The sequence below is a fragment of the Phyllostomus discolor genome, chromosome 1 (assembly GCF_004126475.2).
Source record: "Phyllostomus discolor isolate MPI-MPIP mPhyDis1 chromosome 1, mPhyDis1.pri.v3, whole genome shotgun sequence".
In the NCBI taxonomy this organism is placed as follows: domain Eukaryota; kingdom Metazoa; phylum Chordata; class Mammalia; order Chiroptera; family Phyllostomidae; genus Phyllostomus; species Phyllostomus discolor.
In genome coordinates, this window is record NC_040903.2 from 160,400,444 (window position 1) to 160,428,248 (window position 27,805).

At 37.7% G+C, this 27,805-nt stretch overlaps 2 protein-coding genes across 8 annotated transcripts in view; one reads left to right on the forward strand and one right to left on the reverse strand.

The window, feature by feature from the left end:
* Positions 1–7,329: 7,329 nt before the first annotated feature.
* On the forward strand, positions 7,330–27,169 carry SLC24A5 (solute carrier family 24 member 5). Of its 2 annotated transcripts, XM_028505619.2 has the most exons (9): positions 7,330–7,526; positions 8,239–8,418; positions 19,110–19,193; positions 19,284–19,387; positions 19,724–19,824; positions 21,479–21,759; positions 24,042–24,248; positions 26,151–26,252; positions 26,722–27,169. In XM_028505619.2, the coding sequence occupies exons 1-9, from the start codon at positions 7,406–7,408 to the stop codon at positions 27,042–27,044; spliced, it is 1,503 nt and encodes a 500-aa protein (XP_028361420.1). In that variant the 5' UTR covers positions 7,330–7,405; the 3' UTR covers positions 27,045–27,169. The 2 variants fall into 2 exon arrangements, with proteins under 2 accessions (XP_028361420.1, XP_035889081.1); XM_036033188.1 differs by lacking the exon at positions 19,110–19,193.
* Positions 26,062–27,805, reverse strand: part of MYEF2 (myelin expression factor 2) — a 31,623-nt gene continuing 29,879 nt past the window's right edge. For 4 of the 6 annotated variants that reach the window (XM_036033181.1, XM_036033161.1, XM_036033170.1 and 1 more), the window contains one exon: positions 26,689–27,779. In XM_036033181.1, coding sequence (XP_035889074.1) covers positions 27,616–27,779 — 164 coding nt within the window. In that variant the 3' untranslated portion in view covers positions 26,689–27,615. Of the gene's footprint in view, positions 27,780–27,805 lie in introns of all 6 variants that reach the window. The other 2 variants (XM_028505618.2, XM_036033174.1) reach the window with 2 other exon arrangements.

Here is a 27,805-nt window from a genome sequence, read left to right on the forward strand (position 1 = left end):
GGACATGGTACACTGAGCTACTCGTATTATTGTAGTTGATCTTTCCGGTCAACTTCCCTACTACTCCTCCAGCCTCAGTCCCCACAACACACACAAACAGCTATAACAACCCCATCTGTTCTTCGCAAGGAGGAACTGCAAAGCACATGAAGTAATGTGAATAGCCTGTCCCTGCACGGAGAGAATTACAAAGCACTTACTGGCTTTCTCTCTCCAGGACAAGGTTCTCTTACATTCAGCCCTAAGAGCTCTAGGGCTCTTGAGTTCCTAAGCTCGGGGAGAAATTCTAAGGCCAGCAAACTGAAGAATTTCTTTGTCCCTATTATTCAGAGTAAAGGAGGCAGACCCTGAGGTGGGATATTATGTTAAAGTCAAGACAATAAGTCTCCATAGTGCAGTATGCTGAAATCAGGGTCCCTCCTCCTCTTGTGTCACTTGTACCCCCTCAGAACACCTCCCTGAAACAGAGCTGAAAGATAAAAGGACAAAGCCAGACTAAGGCAAGTCTTTTTCCAGATCAATCAGTAAACCACCACCTACTGAAACACTCAGAGAAGACTTCTATTTAAATTCTTCCAACAAAGACAAAGCAAAGCTAGCACAAATGATCCGGGAGTAACACAACCAAAAAACAGTCTAAAGGCAAAAGTTCATTTTTGTAAATACAGCTAATAAACATCCTCCCCACCCAAGCTGATGGCCTGCCCAGTGCCTTCCATTCCATTGACAGCCAAGGCTCTGCCAAGTCCTGGTAACACACAATGCGACCATATACGGGTACAACACAGAGGGAAAGGGATGAATATTTATGTTCTAGGTCTGCAATCACACAGGCTGAAAGCATGTGCTGTTATCCCCAGGTGTTGTGATCCCAAAAAAATGAAGGAGGGGAGATTTAACTTAGGCTTCACTAATTCTAAAATCATTTCTACTTGAAAATGCTTTATTAGATAATATTTGACCTGTAAAACTTGAACTCCCCTTTAGTATTCAGAGAATTGGATCATGCCCTCTAGTCAAAGGGGAAAAGAGTATAAATTTTTGGAAGACCATGGAGGCCTTCTGGAAATTGAAAATATTTTGAATAATTTTCACTGAGTTGGACCCTCACAGCCATGAATGAGACCAACCTGAACTGGGTTGAAAATGGGAAGTTTTCAGTCATAGTCTAAACCTGCGCTTGATCCTGATTTTTGCTGGTAAACTCGCTGAGGGTGAGGGTGAGGGTGAGCAGGCAGGTACCTTGTGAATAAATCTGTGAACCATGGAGTGGAATGCTGACCAACTCACAGACGTGGCTGACACTCAAGCTAGCAATTCCTGTGATGCTTAAACAAAGTAGGAGGGAGCTCAGCACACTGAGCGCACACCATGGAGTCCCGAGGATTCCCAGGTTTCTCTCCTGCACAAGCAACCTGAAGGACAGCCAGCGATGGAGACACTGCAGGCTCCCTACAGCAACGCATTCATTCAACACTCACTCTGCCCCAGTTTGCCAGGTTGCTCTTACCATGGTGACAATCAATCCCTCACCTGAGTAAGGGTTACCTATGGGATAGGACTCTGCATATTTAACTTGCAAAAAGCAGTGGCAAAATATGTGCACTTTTCTGCATGTATATTATATAGTTTTTATTTATTATATATTATATGTCATAAAATAAGAAGGTAATATCACCCTAGCCAGCGTGGTTCAGTTGTTGGGCATCACGTTGCAAACCAAAAGGCCACCAGTTCAATCCTCAGCTAAGGCAAGGGCCTGGATTGTAGGTTCAGTCTCCGGCCAGGGCACATACGGAAGGCAACTGATCCATGTTTCTCCCCCTTTCTCCTTCCTTTCCCCTCTCTCCATTAAAAAGAAGAGTAATAGCAACCAGCTGGAGTCAGAATGTAGAAAGAACCTTAGCCATCGGCTTCCTTTTCCTTCCTCTGTCTTCACAGTAACAGGGACAGTTCATGAAAACTTTCATTTCCATTTTGGGGTGCAGATATAGGCTGAGAGTGGCCAATATTCCTAGCTCTCATTCCATGAGGGAAAGCCAAAATGTCTCTTCAAATGACAGATTTCACAGGGCTCCTAGTAGATTTTCCCATGTTTCTTCCCACCGGAAGTTGGAAATCCCCACGGTGGGTGAAGCATCAGCAGGTGGAGCTGGAGAGCTCATTGAACCACTTAGCAAAGGGACACTACAGACAAATGTTCAGACAATGGAGCAGGTGGCATGTTGATGGGACAAAGGGACCAAGTTACAAAGACCCTGTGTATTCCTCTGAGATTCTGTGGATGTTGTCAAGGAAAAGTCATTGTGGAACTTCTTATTTATTCATTCAGTCCCATCATACGCCCAGCCAGCCCTGTGTTCAACACTGGAAATTAAGATAGGAATTGTTTTGCCCTCACAAAACTTACCTTCTGAGGTGTTGGCTCAATGAACAGGTAAGGACATTCACGCATTTTAGCATTAGACAGACCTTTGTTTCCACGCTGGCTCTCCTACCTAGCTGAGAACAATGTACCCTTATTAGATCTTAGGCAATTGACTCAATCTATTGTCTGTACAGCAGGGGCAGTAATATCCACCCCAGTAGTTTTCAGCCTTCCTAGAATCACCTGGAAAACTTTTTAAATATCCATGCCTGAGCCTCCCCCATAGATTTTGATTCAACTGTTCTGGTTAATTGCCAAATCCTCAGCAATTTTAAAAGCCACTGAGTACTTCTATTGTACAGCCAGAGTGAACCACTCCTGAGTCCTCTAGGATTGATGGGATAATTGCACTGAATGGTGCACATGAACACCTCCAGTTTTGCAAACACCTAATTGTTAGCTTCAATTCCCAAGCATAATAGGTGCTGTCTAACCCAGCAGAGGTCCAGCTATCTAGGAGAAAACTATCAACCTGAAGGTTGTCAGTGAGCAAGGAAGAACTGAAGATAATTCTGATAGTGTTCTTCTTTTAAAAAAATGACCGCCAACCTGTTACTTGATCATGGCTTCATAACCATCTTTGCACTCTATGTTAATAGGTGAGTTTAGTTGGCCATTTCAAGAGATGTTCTGGAACTTCTCTATTTGTTTATTTTAATTTCCATTTTCAGTACAAACAACCACTTAGAGTTGAATAATGTTTAATATGGTGCCAGTAAGGAGAAAAATTAAGACCTTATCTTAGAATCATATCTAGCCTAGCCCTTAACATTTTACAAATAAGAACAAGGAAGCCCCAGGAAGTGAAGTGATGTTTTATTGTTCAGCATGAAGCTACCTAACAAGTTAGCTCTGTGCAACTTTACGTAACAGATGAGTTTCCTACTGATTGTATGTAAAGAGAATCTTTGTAAAGTAAAGCATTTGTTCAATGTACTAGAAGAAATTTCTGATTATAAGAATAGAACCATGAATCCCTTTGGTTGAAAGCAAAAAGCTTTTTTCAAGATAGAGACAGGAGTGGCATGGTTTTTCAATCTTTCCAAATTTCCACGTAGAAGCAGACAAAGCAACTAGATAGCAAACCCAAAGACCCATGGACAGCATTTTATATATTTTATTTTTTTAAAGATTTTATGTATTTGTTTTTTAGAGAGGGGAAGGGAAAGAGAAAGAGAGTGAGAGAAACATCGATGTGTGGTTGCCTCTCACTCACCCCCCACCAGGGACCTGGCCTACAACCCAGACATGTGCCCTAGACTGGGAATCAAACCAGCAACCCTTTGATTCGCAGGCCAGCACTCAACCACTAAGACACACCAGCCAGGGCAACATTTTAAATAAAATTGTGTCAAGCTATCTCCATGAACCCCAAATACAAGTACATGGGGACAAACCACTCTCATGATATAAAACATGCATGGTATCTCCTTGCATGTGTATCTCCATGCATGTGGGAGAACGCAGGGTGAAGACATAAAAAATATGATAACAGCAGTTAAAACTAAAAAAGGCTTGGCACAGTTGAACAGTTAGAGTACCAGGGGTCACAATAAGGTCTGATGTGTATGAACCTTAAAAATTGATTAACCAGGGCTCCCTTCCAGGTTGAGGCCAATGCATAGAGTTTTGAAACTGCTGCTCATGGAATAAAAGCTAAGCAGGATGGAGACAATAGAGAGAAAGGGAAAGGGAAGTTCCCAGTGAAAGTAGGAGTTGAGGACAGAGCCAGTAACACTCACTATAAGAAAACAAGAAAAGGGGGATCTCTGTGAACTGAGAAAAGCTATACTGAAAAACACCTTCTTCTAAAAGTTCAGGAAAAATAATTTGACACAGAAGTGTCAGAGGAAAAGAAAGGTGTGGAGGTCAAGTCCTACACAAAGTTGTAGGAATAAAAGACACAAAGAGGCAGAAGAGCACCCCTTCAGATAATGGAAACAACCCAATAGCGGTGAGCATGCCTAGGAGCCCAGATTCTGTGATCTCGGTCTTGATACACTTTCCAATTAAAAAAACAAAGAGGCATTTTGTATAAATGGTTGGTTTTATGTGTAATATGAATCTGGAACATCTTTCTACATCAAGTAGTAAACCCTATCAAACCCTACTAAGATCATGTCAAAGGCCTTCAGAAAACAACCTGAAGAAGCTCCCACCAGCTAAAGAAGAGACAATCAGAGCTTCAAAAAAGATAATTGCAATTGGAGCTCATCAAATATATTTAAATATATTAATTTATAATAATTTTAAAAATCTAACTAATTATATTCAGAAGAAAGCAAAGAACCAATAATAATGAGAACTGATAAAGAAAAAGAATCCAGCATGTATTTTATCAATTCTATATAAACTGGGTATCCCTGGATACTCAAAGAGTAAATGATAGAAATCATATCATTGTAAAATATCCCCAGTAATGAATGAAGAAGGAATTACAGAATTAGAACATCACCCTTTTGTAACCTCTAAAGAATGAACACATTAAAGTAATGAGCATGAAAAGCTGCTAATGTCACAAGAACAGAGATAAGCAGACAGTGTGTGCTTCTGAAGAGAGATCATACCTCTGCCTGTAGTCTTGCCAGAGGGACGGAACTGAGAGTGATCAGACTTCTGCATCCAGCTGCCAGTTAACAAAAATACAGAAAACAGAGGAACACATCACGCTATACTATAGAACAAAATCAACCAAACTGGGAAACTCTACAGATCAAGTGCCCCAGCTGGGTTTTTCCAACAGATAAATTATAAGGAAAAGAAAAGGAAGGAGGGGAAACCTATATACTATAAGAGACTTAAAAAGCTTTTTTTAAGGCTAAACTATACTATACTAAGGATATATCCAACTGGAGATGGGCGATAAACTATAAAAATACACACATGAAATGATTCCTATGAAAGTCAGGAGTCAGGTCATTTTCAGAGGAAAGGAGGAGCAGAGATCGAGGAACAGGAATGGATTTCTGAAGTGGCTGACAACATTCCATTTCTTAACCAGAGGGGTTTATCATAGAAAAATAACAAAGATAATAATACAGCAATACACTACAGTTATTTTGTATGGTTTTCTTTATGTTTTATTTTACAATAAAAAGCTTTTTAAGATCATTTTGTAATAAGAAGAATAAATGTACAAAGCAAATCCAATTAACTTCCTAAATTCTCTTTTCTTGGCAAATCCTTATTTTATTACATAGTTAATCAGAGCAAGTACATGTTTGTTCTTGGAATATATTTTTAAAGATCACTACAATGTAATCAGTTAACAAATGTTTATTAAGAATCCACTTTGTGCAAGACATTGCTGTCCCATTGCAATTGGATTATATATTCAAATACTTCCTCTGTTTCCTAGATTAACATCAGGTATTTGAAGTATTCACCATGGGTTTGAGTTTTTGTGTTGTTTCTTTATAACATTTAGTTTTATTAATTGATTTAACTACTATATTTTCAAAAAAAAAAAAAGCTCATGAAAAATCTCCACTCAGCACAAAAGGAAGTGGCCTCTTCTCCTGGTCTTAGCCACTGCTGGTACCAAACCATCGTCTAGTGGTCCAGGTTGCCTGCTCCTGCAGGTGTCGGCATCAGACACTCTGCTTGCAGAGACTACTCTCTGTAACTGAGCTACACTTCAGTGACTCATCATCCCAGCCTCATAACCACACCACCCATCTGGAAAGCCAGTTCCATGAAATGACAGTTTCAGAGTGGTTTATAGTGGGTACCAATTCCCAGCAAACTAAAGGGTGTTTGAGAATTTTTACCCCCACTGAGATCACAAACATCCAGAAGCAACTCTTTTCCAGAAAGATTCAGTTTTAAATCTAAAAGTTAACAGGCATCTGCTTTTTCTGCAAAGCAAAGAATCTATGAGAGTTGCAAGGCTATAAAATTGCTTTAAGTCCAAGAAGCTTCTACCTCAATCAAGAGTTATATAATAAATGATGATGATGATGATGATGATGATGATGATGATGATAGATCAATGATAGAGAGATAACATTGACCATGTGGAAAAGGCTGTTCTGAGCAGATTGCATGCATTCATTTATGTAGTCCTCATCACAACCCAAATAGAGGTAGTACTGTAGCATTCCCATTTTACAGCTAATAGAACCAGGGAGCACAGAGGTTAAATAACCTGATCAAGGTCACATAGCTAGTAAGTAGCAATGCTAGGACTCAAACCAAGTGATCTGGCAACAGAGCCTATAACACTGCCACAAGTTCTTAACTCCTTGGCAAGCCCAGTAAATGATAGGGAAGGGAAGATAATGGTTTCTGTTTGAACACTCCTTGCCTTGTTGAATTTGCACTTTAGATAACAATTCTGGCAGAGAGCACAGCCAATCAATGATCAAATGGCATCCACTCTGTCTCCTTAATAGCTCTTAGAGCTGTCAATTCTTCTCCATCCCCATTACTGCTGCTTGGGTTCAAGCCACTATCATCCCTCCACCAAAGTCACCTTCCTGTCTCCTGCCCTAATTGGAGATAAGGATGAATGGCAAAAACAAAAATACAGAAGGTACCACCAAGCTAGCCAAAGAATACACATATACCAGTCCCAACAATATCTAGAAGCAGGAGCTGGAGAGAAGTGGAAGTGGGTGCAAAACTCAGATCCTTACAAATCTAGAGAAAGAGGAAGGCAGAGCCCATATGTAGGCATTAAATAAAATGACCCCATAACATGCAAGCCTCCAGGATCTGCCTTCAGGAACTGGGGCACAGAGCAGCTGTAGATAAGGATTGTCTGCTTTCCTCCTGCCTCTTCCAGCCTCTCTGGGGCTTGGGACTCCTGATCAGAGAAGCTTGGCTGGCTCTAATCACCCTCCCTCCTGTGCTGGCCTTGCTGAAATGTGCCCTGGGCAGGGCACTGGGCAGGAAAGAGACTCCTCACATGATCCTGCTTAATCCTCCTTTCCTCTCTTCCTCAAGCTACACACTGAAGTTAAGAGCACAGCAGAAATGCAGACAAAAGGGGGTCCACGGTGGACAAGGAGGGCCCTGCTCCTCGGCATCCTCTGGGCTACTGCACACCTGCCTCTCCCAGGCGCTTCCCTGCCCCAGCGTGTCCCAAGGGCCACAGGTAGGTGGACACTGGGGTCAGCTAACCCTGCTGCTGCTGCCGCCACATGTAGATGAAGGGACAAAGAAAGGGAAATTCTCATTTGACTCTTTTGCTTATGCTTTCTTCTGTATTTCCTCTGATTTTTAGCATTTGGAAGGATTTGAAACATTTTTGATCCCTCAAATAAGTTCTCAAAGACTGATATAATTCATAGGTATCATGAAGCAGGAGAGCCTCCAGTTTTTATTGTTGGAGACTTCATGAAAAAATCTTTCATCCCAGAAATTCACTCTACCCACAGTAGATGATTCTTTGCTGGCCTGTGAACAACTTGGGCTCTGAAATGGGAAAATGAAATTGTGCAGATATCAGAAATCTTTACAATTGGGGATATAGTTTCCCCTGGAGGAGAAAGAGGGGTTCAGAATTCCCTTTTAGCAATTAAGCAGACAGGAAAGAGTGGTTTCATGACTTCCTCTTTTTAATTCTTCTACTATCATCAACTTGCTTCATTCAAGTACCTCTTTCAGGTCCCCAAAAGACTAATCTTTTTTTTTTGAGGATCCACAACTACATCATATTCAAAATTGCTTTATACATTTTCACCAGGGTTCTTAAAATGCCACCCAGAAACCCCCCACTTTACAGTTTTCTTAAGCAATTTCCTGGTGTGGGCTTGGAAAGTGTGACTCCAACATCCTTCAAATTTTCACCACCTTTTCCTTACCAGGAAATGGTACCCAGTGTGTTATTTCTCCATCATCGGAGTTTCCGGAAGGGTTCTTCACAAAACAGGAGCGTGCAGATGGAGGCATCGTAATCTACTTCCTAATTATCCTTTACATGTTCATGGCTGTGTCTATTGTCTGTGACGAGTACTTCCTACCCTCCTTGGAAATCATCAGTGAATGTAAGTGGCTGGAAAGCTCCCCTGTGGCCTTCCAGAATAGTTGTGCCACACACATAGAGGACTATCTATTTCAAAGATAGTCCTCTATGTGTGCACAACCACCTCTCAACTGGTTGCAGCATTTCACAATTAGAAATTAAGCTCAGTTAACAGTTTCTGAAAACATGATCTACTGGTTCAAGCCCATTGGTTGTATCCCTTCAGTCATGGACGTCACCCAGGATTCTAAGAACAGGTCTTTCACTGGCGCCCTGGTCCCTAAAATCAAGATATTAATGGTGTTTTATGCCACATAATCAAAAATGCCAAGTAGGAGTCTCCTACTTGGTTAGTTTCATTATTTGAGCAGGCTCACCTCAGAGGAAGTCAAAATTAAAGGTTAGGTTGCCTATCAGACAGAAACAGCATCCCCTGCCCCACCCAAACAGCTAGCATTTCTTCACTGAGGGGAAGAGCAGGGACACAAACTCTCCTTTATCCATGGCCCCAGACCCCTGCCCCGCTGAAATGCAAGTCAGGTTTTCTTCTCTCTTATTCACTACAGTATAGCGGTATCCTTGGGACCTAATACAAGGCCTGGCGATAGTGGGGACATTCAACACATTTAACAATGACAATATTATAGACTAAGTCAGCATACGTTTATTATAATTATTATTTAGCTGAAGTAGATGTAAATGTGTACATTTTTACGCTGATGTTGTTTTGCATTTCCACCACCCAGAGGCTCCCAGTTCCCCTTTGGTGTATGTGCTTTCAGTCTTTTGGATCTTGCTACTGATAGAGTTTAAGGGCTTTTCTTTTTTATCATATAATATTGTGTACATTTTCCCATATTATTAAATGCTCTTCAAAAGCATGATTTTTAACATTAGCATGACAGTTTAGGATTCTGTAAATGATTGGAGCACTTAAATCTGATTTTATATACATAGTAGGCACCATAGAGAAATTTATAATTTTTTAAGTTATTCATTTAATGAGATATTTTATTTGTTTTCTAATTTTGTTTGTTTTACATAATGTTATGCCTCCACTAGTATAAAATCTTCTGATCACATCCTGATAAAGATGCAGAGCTGTGCATATTTTAAGCTTTTCTTACACATTGCCAAAAGCATGTCACAAAGGGTGAGTGAACTTCAACCTCCAGAATGCGTGGTAGCTTCCATTCCACAAAACCATGAACAATATCATTCTAAATGTCTTTGTCAATTGCTTTAAAAATGGAACTTCATTTGATAAAATTTGTGTTTATCTTTTACTGTGTTTGTGAAGTTGAACTTTATATAATTTTATTGAAATTTTATTTTTTTCTTTTGTGTCTTATTTCCCATGTTCTAATGGGGGGGGTGGGTGTAATTTGTATTTTCCTTATTGATCTCCAAGACATTTTTTTAAAATATAGGGACATTAACCCTTTTTATAATATATTTTATATTTTTTCTTTTGTATTTTGTGTATTTATCACATTGAAATTTTACATGTTTTAAGTAAATTTATAGATAGTTTATGATTCTTTTGGTTTTATACTTGGACTTTTTTATCCCTAGGTCAGAAAAATTGTCATATTTTATTACTTATAGTTTTTTACATTTATTTATTTCATCCTGTAAGAATTAGTTTTGCTATAGGATATAATGGCTTTTTCTAAAAATTTGATCAATCTTTATATACTAAATTCTTATATATAAGTGTGGATCTGTTTCTATACTCTCAACTCTGTTGTAGTAATCTTATTTTTCATCCTTATTTGTTAATCTTACTTGTAGCAATCTTATTTGTTCATCCTTGTGGGAAGAACCATACTTTTAAATAGAAAACCTAAAATAGATCATGTTAATTATATAAATCCAAGAAAATTCAAGGTATGCTATCCCACCTAGAATCTTTCTCTTTCAGGAAAGTAAAATAATCACTTTTAAAAAAATGTTTTGTTTTCACATTTCCAAACAATGACTTGGCTGAAAAAATAAATCCATCAAAAATATTTATTAAAAAATTGCCTCTGGAGTTGTAAATAAATAATTTGCCCAACCCTGCAGAAAGACACCACTACATTAAAGTTTAGATTGCCACTTGAAAACAATCCTCACTAAGTGACTTCACAGCATATCTCCAGCAATCACTTCTACTGTGCCCCTTGTGGAATTACTCTGAAACATCACCAACAACACGCACTTCTCAAGTGCACTGCCCTTGGCTCTGAAACGGAACACCGTAGCTGTTATAGATGCGTGACTGATGGATGTCACGCCACTGCCAAGTCTTCCTCAGCCATTGAGAATTGACCCCAGTCTTGAGTCCTCAAAATACTGGCAACAAAGTGAGATAGAAATAGTGCAAGCTCAATTCATTTTTAAATGTCTGTCAATTAATACTGTCATTTCTCTTTTCGAGGAGGATCTAGCATGGCCTCATCCAAATGAGAACATAAGCAATAAAAAACAGTCTCCCTAGACTTTATTTATATCCACAGAAAAGTCTGCAAATGCTTTATACATCTCCATGGTTGCTTGATGAGCACTGAGTTACTATAGTTCCACCCATCCTGTCAACTGATAAATAAATCAGTTGATCTTTTCAACTGATTTATATCATTTCAAAACAGTTTACTGAAGCATCCCAGAGTACTGAAGTGTTATTTATTTATTCGTTTGTTAGTTATCTTAAAAACAATTAGAGAAGACAAAGCAGGGTTCTAAATTACATATATATGGTTTTATTTAGTCTTCAAAAAATATCATGAAGTAGGGACTATCAGATTGGTTTTCCTCAAGAGAAAACTAAGTCTGAGAAGATACGTAATTTTTCAAGGCTTCAGAGTCAGTGTATGGCAAAGCCCTGGTCTCTCTACTGCCAAAACACAAGAATGTTCTCAATTGCTACATGATATAATTTTACACATCCTTGTTTGAGAGTAGTTGTTGTAACATGATTATTTCAGAAGAACATTTTTATATGAACAACCTTAAAACATGTTTTCTTCTCAAGGACACTGAAAATTTTGACCCCCCCAAAACCCTAACCACTATCCACAATGATGTTAAAGGAAATATACTACAAAATGAAGATAATCCACTTAAAAAGTAAGCTTAGTCTTTTAGCAACCTATTTGAGGTTGTAAACTAATGTAATAAACATTTGTCCACAATAATGAAACTCTGAGGTCTACACTGTGTGGAGGATGTACATGAGGATATAGTATATCAAATGATCAGGTATGATGCAATGACTTTCTCTGCCATACTTGTTAAGTGTCCCAACCTACAATACAATTGTAGAATTGGCAGGCTCCTGGCCCACCCCGGCCCTATCACCCCATAACCCTTCTTCAAATCACCAGCAGAAGGGGCCTCAGCAAGATGAAGGCTGGAAGAGGCTCAGGGGTGGGATCTCTATGCAGGGGACAGAGGAAGTGGAGGGCAGAGCCTCTTGCTGACATCCTGGCCTGGTGCCAGCTCCAGCAAATAAGTGCTCTTTGTCTGTAGCTGTGTATGCTAGAATGGCAATTTCCCCCAGGGCTGCCATGACCTGAGGCTTCCAGCAAGGAACTTTCCGTTCTTGTTCTACTCATAATCATAAAAGGCACACAACCTCTCTTCCCCGACTCGACCCTGGAAAAGCAAGCACATACCTGTGTTACACAGCCTGAGACATTGCACTGTCATCCTAACAAAATGGTATTGTTTTATGCCCTTCCTCTAGTCCTATTGCTTTTTTGTCCATTTATATTCTATAGAAAAAGAGGCTAATGATTTTTTGAGCACAGAAGGCTGAAGTGAAATTAATCCAATTAGAAGAAATTTTAAAAAGTCACACTCTAGCTGTCTAGGGCATTTTACTTTTGCAAATAAAACCTGGTTTCTGTGGTGGGAAGGTGGTCAGGGGTTCAGAAAAAAGGGTTAAAAGGTGTCATCGGAGTGGGAATATTACCTGAGAGAAGTTAGGGCTGAGGGTAGTGGGGTAAGGAAAATTATTAAGGAGAGCTCCCTCATTCCCATCAGCTGTGCTGCTCTAATCGGGTACTGGGCGGATACTCTCTGGAGTGTGTGTGGGGTGTGTGTGTGTGCGCGCGCTCGTGCAAGAGAGACAGAGAGAGAGAGGGGGAGAGAGAGAGAGAGAGAGAGCGCCTCAGTGGTCTCTGGTCATTCATGTAAGCCTGACTTATGAAACTTCGTCTGAATTCCCATGCTGGGTTTGTGAAGTTTGTGAAGGTAATCCTTGTGCTCATATCTGGTTTCATTTGCTTAGGGCTTTGCCCACTTTGGTCCCTATCTCTATGCTATACTTTCAAAAGGGTCTCCGACAGTGCTAAGAATCCTTGGAGGTGCTGGAGGGGAGAAAGCTGCCCTATGCTATAGTGCCTTGTAGTGAGATGGTTGAAAGTGTCCACCCTGGAGCCTGACACAAGCCTAGGTTCAAATCGCAGCCCTACCATTTGCTAGATCTGACTTTGGGCAAAGTGGTGAATGTCTGTCTGCCCGAGTTATCTCAGCTGTGCAGGAAGGGCAACTAGAGCTCTAAGTTCATAGAGCTGTGCATCAAGTACACGAGGGAATACAACTGCTCACACAAGGACCACGTGCACGGCAGACATTCACTAAATGTTCATGGGTTCCTAAGAACAGACGACCAAGATTAGCATCCTTCACCCAGGAAAGAGGAAGGTGAAGAAGGTGAATGACCAAAGTCAATATAAGTATGTCTGGGGCACGTACCAAATCTAGGGTAATTCTGCTATGGCTTGGAAACTAAATTTAAAGCAAATAAAAGCAACTACTGTTTCACAAGGTAGGAAGCAGGTTTATCAAATCCATTCTTTTATTTGATCCAGTAACCCATTTGGCAACTTTAATGATACCTTAAATATCTCTAGGATATTGTTTAGAGTTTCTTTTACTTTGTTTACATTAAAATCCATACCATTTTATTCTATCTTTAGTAATCTTTTAAAGAATATTTTATGGTATATTTAATTTAAATATAAATCAACCTAAAAATATAATATAAACTACATTAACATATAGCCCAAATAGGACAATTATCTCTCAGTTCATTTTTAGAAACACAAAAATTCAGTATAAAACCAAAAAAATCCTTTTTACATATTTTTTTGATTGGTAATGGGGACCTCTTAGAATTATTTAAACATTGTTCAGAGCAGCCTTTTTTGAAACCTCTTTCCTCTGAAACTTTTCATTTTATCTTTTTTAATTTTATTTTATTGTAATATTTTCCGTTAGCATTTAGTCCCCTTATACCTACCTCCCCCCAGCAATCACCACACTGTTGTCATCCATGAGTCCTTTTTCCTTTCTGCTCATTTTAAATGTTACACCATTCTATTAGAAATTCTAACCCCTCTACCATACTGATCCTTTGAGGAATAACACATCTTAAGTGAACATGATCTTAATAAGGTATGGAGAAACATAATTCAATATTTACTTTTGTATTAAAAATTTTGCTTATTCACTCTGCTTTGAGCTAACATTTACCCATGTTCTACTTTATATTTCAGAAATAGAAAATAAGAAAGGAAGGCAAGTTTTAATTCCAGGTAGATTTGGTTCTAAATTGATAAAATTGAAAAGGAGTCAAGTACTTCTGTGAGTATGGCATTTGGCTGGCCTACAGTTTCAGGGAGTGTTGGATTCTTAATCCTCATGAAATTTACTGAGGCAGAGCCGCCCCAAAGAACAAAGACTCAAGGAACAGTGCCTCCTCCCTGCCACGCCGGCACTCATCCTCCTCCTGAGGGCATTTTCATCCTCTTCGTTTGTCCTCTCTCTCTGCTCTAAATTGTGGCCACCTTGGGTTGTATCTAAATCTACCCCAGGTGCAGGGATCTAAATAAGCATCAAGTTGTCTGGATATTATAAAGATGCTACTGCAGGATCAAGTGATGATGATGATAAAGTTATGTATTCATCTCCTCACTTTACCTACATGGACAACTGAGAGGGCAGCTTTTTAAAACAAAAATGATCTAGGTGCCCATCCCACCTCTACAATTACTATGGGACCTTGGCAAATTATGGAGTTTAAACTCAGGTAATTGTGAGAAACGCCTTGCATAGGCATTATGTAACAGGCTTAGGGCAGGTGGACATTTATTGTAATAGTACAGCTATTAGGTTGGGGGTTAGCAGAGTCCTTTTTTCAGTGAAATCAAGCATTTAAAACCATTGTACAAGGCTTCAGAACTATTCCATCACAACTCACATAAAATATAAGGTGGTGACTATAAAGCTCTCAAAATCTTTTTATTTATTGTTCAGAACAGTAAATGTGCTCACAGAGCATACACATGCAGATGTGCACGAAGAGGCAGGCATTCATTCCAATGATGTTCAATTTGCTCAAAATTTTCTAAAAAAATTTGAAATTAATGTCAGACCAAGTTTTGCAGAGCATAAAAAACTTTGGTTTGCTGTCACACTTCATTCTGTACCCTAAATAGAATTACTCAGCATGACTACCCACCCCAGTCACTAGAGTTGGGTCTGAGTGACTTTTGATTGCTTCCAAAATTTGAATTCATTCACAAAACATGAAAATTTGCAATTGTTGAGGACATTTAAAAATCATGCCAGAGGATACCCAGTTGCGTACAGCCTATAGTTGTTAACTCCATTAAAATCTGAAAAGAACTGGAAATACATTAAAATGATAGCTGTGGTTAAATACAGCAGCAAGAGTATAAGTGACTCCTCTCCCTCTATTTTCCTTTATCCCCTAAATTTTCAAAAATGTAGGGTTTTTTCTTTGATTACAGTAAAAAAATTTATTTAATATGAAAACTGGTATGGAGTCTAGAGTATAGAATCTATACTTGAAATTTTGAGTAAAAGTTTATAAAAGAATTAGAAGATGCCTTAAAGACTGTGTAGTCCAACCCCCTCCCCCCAGCTTTACAGATGGCAAAGTACAAGCCTTGCCTGAACAACTAACTTGTCTAATACCTCGTATTAAGGGCCTTACTGGCAGGGCCAGCATCCGGGTCCCCATTTTAGTTTAAACCTGTTCCTACAGTATTTCCAGAAGTGGATTTTTAAAAAAATCTGTTTTAAATTTCCCAACATCCTAGAAGAGAACACACCTAAGAAAAAGTGTGATGAGTTTTAGTAATCCATTCATTATCATAAAGTTGCACTTTATATAAACAATGTGATGATATCTAAACTTATAAAGCAAACTCACCTTAGACATTTCTACTCTGTCCTGATGGAAAATGTGATGATTCCTTTAGAGTAATAGAGAGGAAAGAAAGTAATAGCTCTAGGGAAAATAAAAACCCGAACAATTTATCTTTAATAATAAACTATAGCAGAGAGAAATGCTACCCAAAGGTCAGCAAACACAAAACCAGTCTATTCTAAAGTTCAGATGTATAAACCATTTTCACGAAATATGCTTATAACCTTAAGATATAACTTGTTAAAATATCTTTGAAGGTTTACACATCCATTGATATGGGTTCTTTCCTTTCATAGTCAGAGCCCGTGAACAGCAACAGGCTTTATTGTTACTGCCCTTGGACTGTGAGAATGTTCAAAAGGGCCCCCCACTTCCCTACCTGGCAGCAACCCATTGGATCGCACTTGAGACTTAATTCGAATGAAGCATCTTCAGCTAAACAAAGATGTGTCATTAACTCTTCCACTGCATTGAGTTTGGACAGTAACTTCAAGATAAAGTATTTTGTTCTTTCCCAATTTCCTCCATATATTATCTAGCCCCGATTTGATTTGAGAATTCATGAAAATATCCAATATTCATAAATTTATATGTTCTCTGGAATAAGCTGGGAAACTTCCAAAGTATCCCTGACTCCCAATAACTACTGTTTCCCCCAAGGAATGCACTGGGGGCATATATATGCCAGTGCCATGAGGCAGAGTAGATAGTGACCCAGTCATGTTCTAACCGGCCTGCCTAACTGCCATTCTTACACTGGGTTTCTGTCATGAAACTGAAATAGCACTGGACTTAGGACTAATATACAACCAATATACAATACTTGGGGTTTATGTAGTAACTTCTCACGTTTAAGATCCTTGCTATCCATGTAACTTCGAGTTACTTAACCTCCTGAACCTATTTCTTTATCTGTAAAATGGAAATAGCACCATTCATATTTGAGGATGGATGAAATTAATAAATTATGTGAGAGTGAGTTGCATACCATCAGTGTAATTTATTACGTATTTCATACCTCAAATGAAAAAAGTTAATCACAGAGTAATAATCTTCATCTTGTTCTATTTTGCTTTACAGCCAGTTGATATATACATAAATTATATCTCAAATTATATAATTGTCATATATTACGTGGAGTGATATATATCACTCTAACCAGTAAAAGAAATGCTATAAAATATCACCTTTGTAAATCATTACTTCTCTCCATTCATTAGCCACTGCAGGTAGATGTTCATCCAATGATATGACCAAGGGCAAAGAGTGAGGAACAGGACAGAGGGCCTGGATTGGATCATCCCAGCTATCCTCAGAGCACTGTCCACAAGGCTTAGCAGCAAAAACCTAAGTCCTTACTAGGATCCACAAGGCCTCACATGATCTGGCCACCTATTACCTTTGACTGTCATCTATTGCTTTCCCCTCACACACTTAATTCCAGACAAGCTGGCCTTGTTTCTTGAACACACGAGCTAGCTTCCACCTCAGAACCTTGGCACGCACTCCTTCTGCCTGGAATACTCTTACCGCACGTATACATATGGCCGGCTCCCTCCCTTTGAAGTCTTTGTTAAGTCAGCATATCTTAGTGAGGTCCTTTCTGGTAACCCAGTCTAAAATTACAATCTTTCCATCATACAATTTCATATTCCCCCTCTGTGAATTTGTTCCTTGCTATTTCTAACATAACTGTGTGTTACCTTGCCTGTTTTCTCCCACTAGCATTAAAGCTCCACAAGGACAGAAACATTCTGCCATACTCCCATGCACATGAAAAGGGCATCTGACATAGTAGGTTGTCAGTAAATGCAACAAATAAATGAACAATAGCCAGAAGTTCCTATTATCCATGGATGCTTAACAGAACACCCCTTAACAAACTGGGTTCGGCTAGATGGTTCTTGCTCAAGGTCAGAGGAGAGGGTGGGATCATCCGAAATCCCCTCCCTAGGATGGCAAGTGCCTGGGATGGGGAGATTCAAAACAGCAGGGGTTCCTCAAGCATCTCTACTTCTTTACGGGCTCTTCAGGAGGTCTCTCCAGTATGGGGGTTCAAGTCAGACATTTTATGGGAGGCTTATGGCTCTAAAGCAAATGTTCTTAGAGAGAAAACACATGGAAGTTGGTCACCTTTTGTCCTAGCCTTACCAATATTATGGCACTGCCATATTCTGTTAGTCAAAGCATCAGTCACAAAGGCTCATCTGGGTCCAGGAAAAGATATAAACTGCCCCCCCCACCCCGGTTTTTTGATAGGGAATGAAAAGGTTCTGGGAAATCATGTGGGCAAAAATATTGTAGCCATTTTTGTAAAATACAACCTGCCACACCAAGAAAAAAAAATCAGTAAAGTCAAGGGCAGATGTCCCATCAGGGAAGTAGAACATGCGGAAGACCAGAGAATGAGCAACATATAATGGTCCCCACAGGCAAGAATGAGGAAAAATTGACCACAAGTGACAGAGACTCAACCAAGCACACCAGAATTTAAAGGGCCCAGAAGACTGAAGTGTCAAGAATCAATAGGTATAATAAACAATAAACATCAACAAACTATTGCTATCAAGAGCCTTGGAAACCTGAATTTCAGTCCTAACTTTGTGACCTAGGGTAAATAACACCCCCCCACTGCTACCTCCATGAGCTGTTTTTTTATTCTACCAGTAAAGCCTCATTGGGGGTTTCTGATGTGATGCTGTCTCAGCCTTCCCAAAGCAGGGTGGTTTCTTCAACGTGGCCCCCTCTTTCCTTCCCATAGTAGGCCCCTTAGCTCTAAAATTTAAGGGGTAAAAAATTTTGAGATTCTCATCCCATCAATCACTGAGGATAATGATTTGCATTCTTGTGAATGTAGGGGGCACACACAGTTTGAATTGTGGTATTTTCTTGAATTTCTTACTCTAGAGCAGTTTTTTCATGGCTCAGTGATTTAAACCAACACTATTATTACACAATAGTCAATCTTGTTTATAGTTCATTTTCTCTGATTTGTATTTAGAAAAGGTTCAAATCACCAATTTGTGAATGTGTGCCTTAATACACTTCATTTATAGATCTTAAAAACTACCAATATTCACTTTTTCTCTTCTTTCGAGTTGGATTAGGATTCCTGAATTCCCTTGATTTTTCTCAGCTCCTATGGGAGCATTAAAGTTTTTAAAAGTCATGCTGTTGCTACCCACCTACAAAAAGCAAGCAACCTTTTCTGGATCCCAAAACATCCATTTTTGCACTCAGAACAGAGTTGCAGCATAGTTTCAATATACTTCCAACCTTATCTCTATTTTTACAGAAGCTTTAAATCGTGAAGTCATAAAGAAAGCAAGACACTGGATTCCTCTATTTCTTAACCTACATATTCTACTTTTCCAGTTGCAGTCAGTGTTAGTTCTTTTCTGTGAAGCTGTGGCTTTGAGTACCTGTTTTAGTTACAAAGACACACTCTTTCACTTTCCCAGGCATAACATAATCTCTCTTGTCTTCAGCCCTTGGATTGTCTCAGGACGTTGCAGGTGCGACTTTCATGGCAGCCGGTAGTTCAGCTCCTGAATTAGTGACTGCTTTCCTAGGTAAATATTGCACCTTGTATTTTTTGCTAACCCTGTTATGATTTCATCTATTTCAAATCAACTCTAATTCACCTACTATCTTGCTCATAGGTGTATTTATCACAAAGGGAGATATTGGCATTAGCACCATTCTTGGATCTGCAATTTATAATCTCCTTGGAATCAGTGCTGCCTGTGGCTTGCTATCTAATGTGGTATGTACCAGAAATGTATTCAACAAAACCTATTGTCTCAACAAATTAAAGAACCATTTATAGTTTAGCATTAACAAGGCACTAGGAATGTGTTCAATCAAATTTATTAATCAGTAGAAAAACCAGCAAGTACTCGATTTTAACTTAACCAACAAATAGCTCTTGGTCAAATTTATGAAAACCAGAGTTTTAGAAACAATTTTCCTTAAAAGTTCCTTTTTCTCTAAGCAATATGCAAAAGATACTATTTTGCTACAAATATACAAACAATTTTCTTACATTAAGCTTGCACAGGAAGTCGCAGTGTAACAGAAACGGTAAATTGCCACTTTACAGGTGTCGCCGCTGTCGTGCTGGCCCCTCCTCAGAGACTGCGTGGCGTATGCGGTCAGTGCGGCGGCCGTTCTCGGTACACTACTTGACAACCAAGTGCACTGGTAAGCTTGACGGAATCATTACTCTTATGTAAAACACAATTACAGAGACTTCATGAAGTTCTAATGGTTTATTAACATTTCTTTCAAAAAATGTTACTTCAGTCACTTCTCAATTATCTGCCACGTTCGCCCCATTTTTCAGTGGGCCTCGCAGCTAAAGCTCCTCATCACAATTGCTGGTTGCATTTTTCTCCCTTCTTTGCAATTTTTTCTCATCAGTCTCCTTTTCCTGCCTCAATAATCACTGGATGTTACCATCCTTCCTTCTCCACTGACTTGACAGTTCACAAAGTCTCCCAACTTTGTTATCCCTTAAAGTCCCAACAGTTGGCACTTTCATCTATTGGGTTATTCACCTCACCTCAGGAGTGGTCATGGTCACCAGACTGGAGAGGGATGATGATGAAGGAAGTACAAGTCCCTTTGAATCCCTGCGACTTTCTCTCTGATGTTATTTTGGAAGAGGAACTATAGCATTCTTCCTCTAAGACTCCAAAACATTTAGGTTTCAATGTTAAAAATTGCTTGCTTTCTTTGTAATATCCCTATACTTTTATGTCCCAATAAAAAAAGGGAATAGCATAGTGGATAGGTAACTTTTTCAGTATATATGCATCAGGTGTCTATTAGGTATTTATCAGTATGCTAGGAATCATACGGGATAAGCAAATATAAAACCCACAGCTGCACAGGTTGTGACTTACACATGGCAAGAGGACACCAGAAAGAAAAAAAAACAATATAAATGGCTTCCCCCTGGACTTTAACAGTGCTGCTTAATACCTGCTATCAAGAAAGGTAAAATCTAGTGGGGAGCAAGATAAATCATTCCAAAATCTAGTCTGTCTCCCAAAGAAAAACTGTTGGTTACAGTTGGGGTCTTTCTGGGACACAGGCGCTGTCTGTAAGGGCACAATGACTGTGGGCGTATCCCGCCACGAGAGAAATCAAGACCTGTGTGCTTTCGGCTGTAGCAGAGATTCACTAGCTATAAAACAGAAGGTAAATGCACGGTTCAAATGTGATGGTATTCTTTATACAGGAAGCCACAGTGCAGGGAAATAGAGTTTTCAGTGCCTAAGGTATAATTTTATTCTTGAGACTTATCTCATTTTCTTGCTAATTCAGTTACATTAATATTATATTTTAATCTTTGTATAGGAAACTGAAAAGCCCCAGCCAAAACCTAACATATTCCAAATGTTTTACACAAAGCTCTTGTATTAAAAAATTTGAACACAGTAAAATGAACTAACACATACTATATTCTTTTATAATTATGTATTTTGGGGAATGGTTTCTGCCAATGAACTGAGAGATGAAGAATGCCCATTAATGTCCATTAGCTTCACTTTAATTTTGAAAATCTGTAATTATTATTTTCTAAGCATTTTATGACTACTATCTTGAAGAAATCTATAAATGAAGGTGAGTTTTCCAATCTGTTTCTTTAAATACAGAAAAAAACATTAAAGATGCTATCAATAAATTTATAATAATGCTATATAACACATCCACAAAACCAAAATATATTTAGAAATATTTGATTGTTCTATTGCATTAAAAATGAAGCAGATACTGCCCAAAAGCTATTACCTCTCAAATAACTCATTTTTTATTAAAACACACACACACAAATTTCTCTAATTTATAGGTATGAAGGAACTTTACTACTTTTGATATACGGATTATATGTTTTGGTGCTGTGCTTTGACATTAAAATTAATCACTACATTATAAAGAAATGCAGTCCTTGCTGCACACGTCTTGCCAAAGCGATGGAGGAGAGAAGCGAACAATCACTGACAGGCTGGGAAGATGAGGGTCAACCCTTCATCCGGCGGCAGTCAAGAAATGATAGTGGAATATTTCATGAAGATTCTGGTTACTCCCAGCTTTCTATGAGTTTGCATGGTCTTAATCAGGTTTCTGAAGGTAATAACCACATCTTGCCCCCTATTAAAGTCTATTCACTAATGAAACTTAGCCTCATCTCACTTCAGCAAGTATTATACACTTATTATATAAAAGACACTGGAGATTCAGAGATGAAGCAGTTAGGCCATATCCTTAAGAAGCTTCCAAAACTGTAAGAAAAATTAAAAACCAAAATAGCTAAAATATAAAGGTTTAAATACTTAAAGAAAGTGTAACTGTTTCCTATATGGGATAGATCATTGAAAATTTGATGGGGATGGTTAGAAAGAAAGAACTACCACACATGGGAGCATTTAAACTGAGCCTTGTAGCATAGAGATTTTAATTGATGATCTGATTTGAAACCAGTAACTAAAAGCTACTGAAGTATTTATTAGGTAAATGATGCAGAGGTAAGAATAAAGTATATTCCATGGATGGACACCAAGGAAATATTATCTTGTTCAAGTACTAGCATAACTGAGAGCAAAATGTGTGCAGTAAGCAAGCAGAGGGAAGGTGGATAGAAAGGAACAGGATAGGAAGAGACTTAAGTGTTTAAGAGTCTGTGCAAGTTTGTGAACAGGTAAATCACTAGAACTGAGACATGTGCTAAAGGACACAGAGGGCTGTTAGAGGCCACTGAAACAGCTGATGTGTTTTAATAGATGACTACACAGAGCAGAGGCAGTGGGAATGAAAGAGAACAGATGTGAGACAATGCAGAGAAAACATCCCAACTAAAGGACAATATGGGGCCAGAAAAGGGAAGAGAAATTCTGAAGCTTTGACCATAATAGACTAAAAAAATGGAACACTGCTTACAAAAATTAGGAATTTAGGGAAAACGGCTGATGAGAAAAGGGAAAAAAAAACAGTTGAATTTTAAATATATCGTTTGAAGCAGTAGCAGAACATTTAGGTACAAATGTTTAGGAGAAAGTCATATGCAATTATGGTCAGAAATATGAGAGTATGGGTTACTTTTTTATAAAATGGTTGTATAAAACAGAGTCTAAATTTAATTTAGTACATTAGGAAAGGAACTTATTCTAATTTACTATCTTAAAAAATTACATGATTTTCCTCTTTTAGTTTCTAGTATTTCAGGTAAACGAGTTATACATCTCTAAGTCAAATTTTATAACAAGTCAAAAGAATCAGTCCAAAATTACAACAACAGCCCTAGCCAGTTGGCTCAGTGGTTGGAGCATCATCCCATAACTGAAGGGTTGTGGGTTCAATTCCTGGTCAGGGCACATGCCTAGGTTGCGGGTTTGTCATCAGCAAGTGCAACCCCCATCCTGACACGTACAGTCCCCAGTCCCAGGTGCGTACAAAGGCAATCAATCAATACTCCTCTTGCATCAATGTTTCTCTCTCTTCCTCTCTCTAAAAAAGCAAATGAAAATGTCCTCATGTGAGGATTTAAAAATGTTATAATTATTACACTAAAATTATATCTAATATTAATTGCCCATTGGCTGAGGCTTTGCAAATTTTTTATGAGTTACTTTACTAGCACTAGTTATAATGTGATTTGATCAAATATATAGGTATATTATTTTGTAAATACCATACAAATTTTAGACAAGTGTTAAGTGAATTATCATTTTTATCCAATATATTACTATTATCTTCCACTGACTTCATAAAAGAAATTGAATAAGGAACATACTCAAGTTTTATAAATGACATTGTACATTCTATACTAGTTTCTATTTTCTTAAGGTTCTTTCTATGAACTATGGTGAATTCTGAAGTTAGTAATAAAAAAATGAAATAAGCCCCTCAAAAATCACTTACAATGAGAATTAGATTGGAATATTCAACTTAATAAAAATTATGCTCTAATTATTTTATAATCCCTAAGTATACTCTATCTGATACAGAGGGCCGGGCTGTGGCGGCATCAGTTTGAGAAGTGGAGGCAACTAGATAGCGAAGGTAGAAGCCAGGTTAATCCCTAAGGAAAAAAAATTACTACAGACCATCCACATTGTAGAAAACCAAGAGATGTCAACTGACACTTCCTAAACATTATCGCTAACACCTTTAGTGACTATGGGTTTAAGGCCCCAAATTGAGAAATGCCGAGTATCACATTTTACACTGTCTGCCCTACCATCTCAATTAGTTTCTTTTTTGCTAGCAGTATCAGTAATGAGGTATTCAAATGTTTTAAATAGCCTTTTAAACCTGATACAGCTAATTTATTTCAATATAGCTTTCTAAATGGACATTTCTAACTTAATTGGCCATTTGAGAAAACTCACAACCATTTAATTTTTCCTCAACAGATCCGCCAAGCATTTTCAACATGCCTGAAGCAGATTTAAAACGAGTTTTTTGGGTACTCTCCCTTCCTATTATTACATTACTTTTTCTAACCACACCAGATTGTAGAAGGAAGTTTTGGAAAAATTATTTTGTGATAACCTTTTTCATGTCAGCACTATGGATATCTGCATTTACATATATCCTGGTTTGGATGGTCACGATAACCGGTATGTATCTTAAGTACAAGAGCACAGTTTTAAAAGAAAATAATCAGTTTCATATAAGAACTTCATATGTTCACTAAAGGTAATCCAGCTAAGGAGAAAATTTCTTTTTCAGCAAAGAATGAAGAATAATGTTGTTTACCATTGTTCTTACTGAAGAACAATGCTGTTTCAATTAAATTGTATGTTAATATTAACAATCATCCAGGTTTTGTGAGTTGCATATTACTTATCAACTATAGTCTCACAGTTATACGGCCCAGGAATACAAGAAAAGGGATCATCTTATAAATGAAATCAAATTCACAGGATGGATTTCTATTAGGCTAATAATTAAGTCACACTGCATGGGGGTCCATAATTCACCCTTTATATTGAGTTCAATTACAAAATAAAAAGAAATAGCAAGACGCCAGTGTTTTGGGAAAATGATGGGTGCTCACTGTTTAACTGGAACACATTTTACTTTGCTCATTACTATGGCAATACAAACATACTATGAAATGAATAAAAAGGATGTAAAATAAAGTTTCATTTTAGGTTTCTACTACCTTCATGATTGAGAGTTAATTATTACTGCTTGGCTGGAATCAGCTCTAGTCCTACAGTACTCCTAGTCCAGAAGGAAAAACTGAATATAAACACAGAACAAAAAATTCAGAAATTTCTCCCCAGAGGTTAACCTGAATGAACTAGTGTCAGAGGTGAGCAAACAACCTCCTATATGCACAAATCACTGGGCCTCCTGTTTTTGCTAAATGAGGTCCATTTACTTACATCGAACCTATGAATATTTTCATACTACATTGGCAGAGCTGAAGAATTGTCACAGAGACCATAGTCTGCAAAGCCTAAAATAATTATTATCTGGCCCTTTACAAAAAAGCTTGCTGATCTCTAACTTTTCCCAAATTAATATATGACTTAGAATAGTATGCTAGCCAAAAGCAGAATATTTTTTTCTTTTTTTAATGAAGAAGATGAAAAAGTCCAATTAGCTTGCAAAGTAAATCTCTCCACACTTTCTCAGCCAGAACATATTTGACATTAAGAAAACAGGAGAAGAGCAAAATCACGTAACAGATCATAGAGCCTCCCCACGAAGTGATAAATATTAGTGTTATATGTATGTACATATGAACTCTGGCCAATCAGTAACAAAAATTATCAATCAATTACAATTACAATTATCAATATATGTAAGCATGCAATAAACAGACTAAAAGTTTTTTTAATTGCTACTTGAAGGAAAGAAAGGAAATGACTTTAAAGCAAGTTTTCAATTATAACAATAAAACAGTTACATGTACTTTTTTTAACTTCCCAATGGTTCTATTTCCTAAAATGAATACGTTTCTGAAAATGTTGAACTGACATCAAATTTAACAGAAGCTTAATAAATTGGAACTATGATGTTAGAAAGACTCAAGAACAACCCTATTTTGTTTTCCTCAGATTTACGGTACTTCCTCAAAGAAAACACGAAAGTAAGGTGTATCACTAAAGTTGGACTTAAAAATATATACCATGGTAACACATTTAAAATTTTAAAATAGCTATAAATAATTTCCTTAACACTGACTACATTAAGAAAATGCTTTTAAAGAGAAAAAATGACCAATTTCATTAGCATACATTAAGCACAGCCTTGATGATATAAAACAGTGATGACAACCAAAATTTCTGTAAACACACTGCAGAGAACTACTCCTCGATAGAATTTTGTCTGTTAAATATCTGTTCTACTCATGTTGCTCAATTTACCAATCTTCTCCAAATATTTTGTTAGCTAAAATCTAAATGCATCTATTTTCTTTTCATTTACAAAGGAAATACCTGAAATATCTGCAGAGAATGGTCAGTGAACCTGTGAGATCTGTAACTCATAATATCTGTTTTTTACAGGGGAAACACTGGAAATTCCAGATACAATAATGGGCCTTACTTTATTAGCAGCAGGAACGAGCATACCAGACACAATTGCAAGTGTGTTGGTCGCAAGAAAAGGTAAGAATCAGATCCCTCAAGCTGCACTGCCCATTCTTCAGGCCTGGCTGAATACTAAGCAAAGTTACCTTTAAAAATATTTATTTCCTCAGTAACATACTTTAAAAAAAATAACTCAAGAGGAAGGATTTACTGTTTAATAACAGATTAATTTCATTATATCTAATTCCCCAAATAAAATTCATTTGGAATGAGCATTAAATTGTAATTAAACAGGTTAAATCAGAATGAAAAGAAGTGATCTATAACTTATTGAAAAATGGTTTAATAGAAATAACTATTAGATAAATAAATGTTAATACTTTAAATACTAAACTCACAAAATTACAAAATACAAATTCAGTAAGATTTTTGCTCTAATACAATCTTCCAAACCCAACAAACAAAAACAGTATCCAGTGTCTTTTAAGCTTATTAATAAAATACAGTATTGGTATGCACATTTTAACCACATGGGTTTTTTTTGCAGGCAAAGGAGATATGGCTATGTCTAACATCGTGGGGTCGAACGTGTTTGACATGCTGTGCCTAGGTGTTCCATGGTTGATTAAAACTGCCTTTATAAATACATCAGCTCCTGTAGAAGTGAACAGCAGAGGACTAATTTACATAACCATCTCTCTCAACGTTTCAATTATTTTTCTTTTTTTATCAGTTCACTTCAATGGCTGGAAACTAGACAAAAAGTTGGGCCTAGCCTGCCTATTATTATACTTGGGGCTTGCTACGTTATCAGTTCTATATGAACTTGGAATTGTTGGAGATAACAAAATAAGTGGCTGTGGAGGTTAATGTTAATAGTGATAGGTGGAAATGTGAATGACAGAAAGGGGCAGAGAAGGAGTACTCCATTTCTTCATTTAAGTCAAAAAAATCCTGAACTTTAGACTCTAAAACTTACTCAGAGTAATTTTTTACCATCAAATAAAACTAATTTAAAAATCAACCAAAATCACATTTTAATTTGTCTTGAGTCCTTTCTTATCAAGAACAATTACACAGAGAAAACAGAAGTTTAAAAAAAATCTATGCTTTACCTAACAATAAATAAGTTGATAAAAGCTAGAGAAACCTGAACAAATCCCACTATGTAGTACTGAAAATAACATGAAAATGGCTTATTTTATTAAAAAACAGTATAACCATTCATTTAAACTGAATGACCAGACTTGCTGTCTTTAAAAACCCAAACTTGAGATTAACAAAAATCACAGTATATTTAACACTATACTGTTAAAAGCTGGTGGAAGTTTTAAAAGTTCATATTTACAGCTTTTTAAAGCATACAGTGTTACTTTTAAAATGACTTTTACTAGGAGATTCAGTGAAACAGATACAGGAATGTTCCAACCGTGGTTTGAAATTATGCATTACGATCCAAGCGAACATCGATTTCTCTGCCACTGATTTTTATGCCATTCATTATTCTGCAGGCTTTTTCAGCTGATTCTGGGGAGTCAAATCTGACCGTTCCACAGCCTTTTGACTTTCCATTCTCCATTTTTATTTCTGCAAACATTACATGACCTGTAAAAGAAAAATTATAGAATTAT

What these genes read in the sequence shown, in the direction of transcription:
- SLC24A5 (XM_028505619.2), top strand. Translation starts at nt 7,406, where the DNA reads ATGCAGACAAAAGGGGGTCCACGGTGGACAAGGAGGGCCCTGCTCCTC. An exon ending in GCGTGTCCCAAGGGCCACAG is followed by an intron (nt 7,527 to 8,238) that starts GTAGGTGGACAC and finishes TTTCCTTACCAG; the next exon opens with GAAATGGTACCCAGTGTGTT. An exon ending in TCTTAATCAGGTTTCTGAAG is followed by an intron (nt 21,760 to 24,041) that starts GTAATAACCACA and finishes TTTCCTCAACAG; the next exon opens with ATCCGCCAAGCATTTTCAAC.